The sequence below is a fragment of the Arachis hypogaea genome, chromosome 7 (assembly GCF_003086295.3).
Source record: "Arachis hypogaea cultivar Tifrunner chromosome 7, arahy.Tifrunner.gnm2.J5K5, whole genome shotgun sequence".
NCBI classification, from domain to species: Eukaryota; Viridiplantae; Streptophyta; class Magnoliopsida; order Fabales; family Fabaceae; genus Arachis; species Arachis hypogaea.
The window spans coordinates 17,067,203-17,073,222 of NC_092042.1; the positions used below are offsets into that span (position 1 = coordinate 17,067,203).

Below are 6,020 nucleotides of genomic sequence, written 5' to 3' on the forward strand. Positions count from 1 at the left end.
AGCCACTCCAAGACCCAATCCACCATTTAGGCCCCCATAAATAAGGCCTGTTGCACCTACTTCAATTGCTGCTCCTGGCTCAAGAGTTCCAAACTCCACAAGGACTCCAGTGGTGTCAAATAAAACTATGAATGGAGCAAGTAAAGCAATCACTTCTAAGTTCTCTAAGTTCATGCCAAATCAGCCAGTTTGAAGGAGACTTGGCTTTCTAATTAGTTCTTCTTTTGGGTTATAAGTTGATGTTTAGTTGCAATGGTTTTTCTATTTTTTGGGTTGTATGTTGATGTTTATTATGGATAGTTATTACCATTTGTTGGACAATTTAAGTATTTTGGTGTCTGGTATTAAGACTAATTAGCCAGTATACAGTATTTTGGTTGGAACAATTTGTGTTAATGCTTAATGTTATACAGACCAATTATTTTGGTTTTAATCTTGTGCTTTTGGCAAATTTAATTTCTTAAGTCTATTTCAACTTAGTTAACATATCTGAGTTGCCTTTTTTACTTAGTTGCACTTCACTCTATTCATGCTTTTGTTATTGATGCAATCGAATTTAAGACACAGATCCACTTCATTAACAAGTAAATAAATAGCCACAACAATGTCAACATAACTTTCAGACAACAATAACACATAACATCCATTAATAAACCCTGTCCTGCATGCATTTCTTGTCCTATCTAACCAGACAATTCAAACTCATAATCAAACTCAGTACAAGTCCACCCAGAATGATACATAGAAACAATTCAACTATCTTCATGTGCTCCATCATCATCTTTCGATCTCCGTGTATCGTCTCAGTCTCAGCACTGGTAAATCTCTCTTTCAAGACTCCACATGCATTGCATACTAGTGTGCCATTCTTAGAGCATTCCTCCACCCCAACTGATTCTTCATTAGTTTCGTCCATCCACTGAAAATAACGGCACCCAGTGTTCTTCGTCTGCCAAGCACAAAAGCCATTCATCAAACTCAATTCTCAATAGGGGAACAAATGAAGTAGAAAGTTCATACATACATTTCACAAAGGACACCTGAAAAATCATCTTCCTGGGTTTCTCCTCATCTTTGACTTCAATGTTATCACCTGAAGACGACAAAAGCATGTCCAGTCATAGGGCTTGCTTCCATGTTTTTCAAGTCCTTCAGAACTACTATTTTCTATTGATTGTGTCCTTCGATTATTATTAGACATGCCTCTGCTTCCACCATGCATGACAATGGTTAGGGTTTTGCTTTCTGGTGAAATTGGGAAAAACTTTCTCTCTCAATTCCATATAAAGAAGAAAAGGGATTGAAACCCTTAACGGATGCCACGTTGAAATTTCGTCTGTGACATCACCAAGTTTCATTAACCAGAGAAGGATTCTCCTCACAGTTGCACAGATTTGTAGCGTTTTTAAAATTTTTGAAGGTATAATTATCGTTAACAAATATTAGAATTATTATTGTCGACATTTTACAAATTTAGAGGCATAATTAATAATTTAATCTATTATAAAATAGTGTATTATTTATACTATATATATAATGAAAATATAAAAAGAGTTAGCATATAATTTTTTTAAATATCATTTAATATATATAATTCATTAAAAAATCTGTTTTCAAGACTAATTTTTTTTATTATTTTTACACATTTAATAAATAAAAAATAAATAAATTTCCAATAATATATTATTGATATGCTAGTAAATGTAATTATAAAATAATAAAAAAATTAATCTAATTTATTATACAATGCTATATTTAAATTAATCAAAAGAAAATGTTAAAAATATTTTTTAAATTATGTTATTATACATAAATTCCTAATCCTTTTATAAAAAAAATTTTAATCGTACATTTTAAATTATAAATTCTAATCTTAAATTCTAGAAAAAAAACTTTTAAAATTAAAACAGAAAAAAGATATTTTCACATAAAAATAAATAATAACACAAAATTTTATCCCACTAAATAAAATTGACTACATAAATTACACTACGCTATTAAATTAAAAAATAAATCTTCTAATTTTTTTCTTAATATTTTATCAAGTGTGATATTTTATTATTTAAAATATTTTCTAAAAAATGAAAACATAAAAAAAGGGGGAAAAAATAAAAGAAAAGGGGCAACGCACCGTTTTAGAGCGGAAAGAAGGGTTTTGGATTTTGGTCACGCAGCACAACCAACCATCATCATCATCTTCATTTCAGGGATTCGACTATCTTTGCTACATTCTATTCTTCACCATTTTGCATTTCTCTTTGCTTTATCAGGTTAGAATATTACTTCCATATTTTTCTGTCTTTTTCTCATTTGCTTGGTGAAGTTCGTACTAAATCCATGCTACTATGATTTTGCTCAAAATCGAAGCTTAATTTGATTTTGTTTAGGGTTACTTGTGCAGGATGTGATTTAGGTGGCTATCGTTGTTGTTCGAAAGTAGTTTATGAAGTTTTAGCCTTTAAATTTAAGCTTTTGATTTGGTATCGTTTTACCTGTGTAGTAAAACATATAACATGTAATTTGATTGTTATAAAATTCAATCAGTGCGGTTATGGCATTGCCGTTATTTGTTCTTAAGAAATTTTCCCCTTCTATGAGTTGTTGATCAAGATTATTTTGCTGATGTTTTTTAAAGTAATATTTTCCTTTAACTTAGGCTAATCATATACTAATGTTGCTTTCCATGTATTGCAGCAATTATGGCAGATGAAACACAAAATGATTTGAAGGAGGAGGTTTCGGAAGTAAGTTTATTTTCCCTTCTGTTTTTATAAGATGCCATTTTTTTATAATGTTGTAATGCATGATTTGTGGTATTTTAGTTTGCCGAAATAGTAATATAACTACTATCTTCTGATTCTCAAAAATTCTAAATAGCAGATTGCACCATTTGATCCTAGTAAGAAGAAGAAGAAGAAGAAAATCACCATTTTGGATCCTGCTGATGATGATTCAGTAGACAAGTTGACTGACAAGACAGAAAACCTGTCAGGTATGTGAATTAAAACAAACGATTTCTTTTCATGACTTTCGCATTCAATGCTGTCGTAAAATTGTGGTTTGCATTGCTGGTTTTAGTTAGCTCTTCATTTGCAGTTTCTGATGGGGTTGAGACTTCCTTTTCTGGTTTGAAGAAGAAGAAGAAGAAGCCTGTAAGTCATATAAGCTGTACATTTAGTTATAGTTATTTCTATTTATATTTATTTCCCTGTCAAATACTTCAAGCATCTGTTGTACCTAGTTCTTTGTTGGAAAAAGGATGAGAAATGATGTTTCTTGTTTATCGTAGGTTGAAATCAGTAACTTGACTGATGAGAGTGGAGATGCAAATGAAGATTTAGATGGTAAGTGGTTGAACATGTGTATAGAAGTTCCATGTTCTAAATAATGAACTCCATGTTGATCTGTCTTAAAGTATTCCGTTGAGGGAAGTAAACTGAATATTGGGTATTTGATATATTTCATTGTCCTTTAGATCATGCTGAAGATGATGAAGGAGAAGGGATTTCTTTGCAGCATCGATATCCTTGGGATGGGACTGATCGTGATTATGAGTATGAGGAGGTATGCCATATTTAACATGCTTTCTGCTATACTCTAACTTCACCTTTGAAATATCATTGGAAAAACTTCATTTCTGATTCAACAAAAGCATATTCGTCACTTCAAGCTTTGACACAGTCAAGTAGTAACCAGGGTGGAGATCCAGTGAAGGTGATTCCCTATCCCTATCTCTATCTGTCTAACTAAAGTTAGGGATGCAGCAAGTGGAACTAAAGCTTGTTTATGGAATAGGAGTCAGCCAGGTGATAGGACTATAGGGCTTATATGGGTCCTGGGAGAGACCTATGAATTTCTGTTGTTTATATCTGTATAACATAGTTCCAAAAGTGTTTGTGAAGTGGTTTTAGTCATCATACATGATTTTGATTATTTATCCTGTGGTTTTTGTGGGTTCCCCTTTCAATTGGCTGAATAGACCATGTTCAAGGATTTTAATAGGCCTAATACGTTAAACTCTTTAATGGGCTTCAAATTCTGAAGATGGAAGCATGTATTAAACAATTTACACAGCTCACTTGAATATCTGGTTTTATAGGTTTTCAACGAGACACATTTATTGGTGCTTTATTCTTGTTAGATCAATGGTGTGTGTCTTGTGCTTGAATTCGTATAAGAGGCTATAAATTTTGACATGGTGTCTCAAAGTAAAAAATCTGTGAAATATTAACATAAGTGTTTTTTATTTCTGTCCACAGTTTTCTGCGTTTACCTGGATGACCTGTTTTGAATTCTTTCCCCTCCAGGATTTATTCCCCCTCTTCATTTTTAGTTTGGCTGTGCAGCTTCTTGGCAGGGTGTTTAACATTCTAAGAGAGAATAATCCTGAACTTGCTGGAGATCGACGGAGGACAGTTATGAGGCCACCTCAAGTTCTTCGTGAGGGGACAAAGAAAACTGTGTTCGTGAATTTTATGGATCTATGCAAAACGTATGTTAAATATTGTATGTGTCACTGTTTAAGCACACACTTATCTTGTGTCCACATGCACAGACATTCTGGATTTCCACGGCATATCTTAATTTCTAGGAATAGTTGTCGACTGATTTATCTTAGAGCCTAACAACTCTCTGCAGTACCCCTTTTAAAACGTTTTTTGTTTCTTTGAGATTATATTTTTTTAAATGCATGAATCCAGAACTCTCATCCTAGGGTATGAAAGCTTGCATAATGAAAAAAATTAACACATTTCTATTTAGCTAGTTAGGGTTACCACTTTTTGAATCTTCTATTCACGTGAAGACTGGAATCCTCCTCCCTGTCTTATTAAGATGACGTTCTGAATAACAAACTATTTTTCATCATCCCTCGTTCCCAATTTTGATATACTGCGACCCAATCTTTTAGGATGCATCGGCAGCCAGACCACGTCATGGCTTTCTTGCTTGCCGAATTGGGTACAAGTGGATCCCTAGACGGACAACAGAGATTGGTTGTGAAGGGAAGGTTTGCCCCAAAGAACTTTGAAGGAATTCTGCGACGCTATATCAGTGAGTACCTTTCTTTATTATGTAATTAATAAGCAGGAAAATCCCCATGATGTGTTATATTGTTCTTGTTTGATTCTGGCCATTTATTGAAGATTGTATAACATTCTTTCTCCCAGATGAATATGTCATTTGCCTCGGATGCAAGAGTCCAGACACTATACTTTCAAAGGAAAACCGTCTGTTCTTTCTCCGTTGCGAGAAGGTGAATTTCTCCATTTACTTCTTGCAAAATGCCTAACTTATTTTACAACATTGAAGTTCAGGATTCTTGCTGTTATATTGGATAATGTTTGTTCATTGTTTACAGTGTGGATCTGGAAGATCGGTTGCTCCTATCAAGGCTGGTTTTGTTGCTCGCGTTGGCCGTAGGAGCACAGGAACATGATTTGCTCCTAGTTTTTATCCTCTCGTTCCAACTAGTTGCAGTAATGTAACTTTTCAAAAATTTTCCGTCTGTGTATTGGTATTCGGGAGAGTACTCTACATAATTTTGTGTAACGCATCTTTTCTTGGTTAACTTGAAAAAAACAAAGAAAATTTCTTAGTCATGGATATTTTTAATTCGGTCGAATTACACATCCAAGTGTTTTTGACAACTAAGTCCAACCAAATTGGTTCAAAGTTCAAACTCAACAAAAATCACTCCCATCATCCTAACGTGTATACGTGTGCGTTTCAATAACGCAAAACGTATTTTTCTTCGTCTTTGTGTTCTTTCTTCTTTGCGTCTTTTTCGCTTTTCTCCTTTTTCGTCTTTGTATTCCTTCTTCTTTTTCGCTTTTCAACTTTTTCTTTGATACGTGCTTCAAATGTTCGTGATATGAAGAGTTCAAGTGTTATTTAGAAGATATTAGTTTACATTTTTAAAATATTTTAATTTAATGTATTTTGATTTTGTTTATTTAATTACTAGATTGGACCTTATGTTTATGATCTTTAGGGCTTTTCTTTGTTTTAACCTAATAAGA

The 6,020-nt window shown here is 33.3% G+C and overlaps 1 protein-coding gene across 1 annotated transcript; it reads left to right on the top strand.

Moving 5' to 3' along the window:
- The first annotated feature begins 2,119 nt into the window (after positions 1-2,119).
- On the top strand, positions 2,120-5,600 carry LOC112702670 (eukaryotic translation initiation factor 2 subunit beta). The gene is made up of 10 exons (XM_025753801.3): positions 2,120-2,270; positions 2,695-2,744; positions 2,881-2,992; positions 3,097-3,152; positions 3,290-3,344; positions 3,476-3,564; positions 4,347-4,492; positions 4,910-5,052; positions 5,169-5,254; positions 5,360-5,600. Exons 2-10 carry the CDS (start codon positions 2,700-2,702, stop codon positions 5,435-5,437), a joined length of 810 nt encoding a protein of 269 aa, XP_025609586.1. The 5' UTR covers positions 2,120-2,270; positions 2,695-2,699; the 3' UTR covers positions 5,438-5,600.
- Positions 5,601-6,020: the final 420 nt, after the last annotated feature.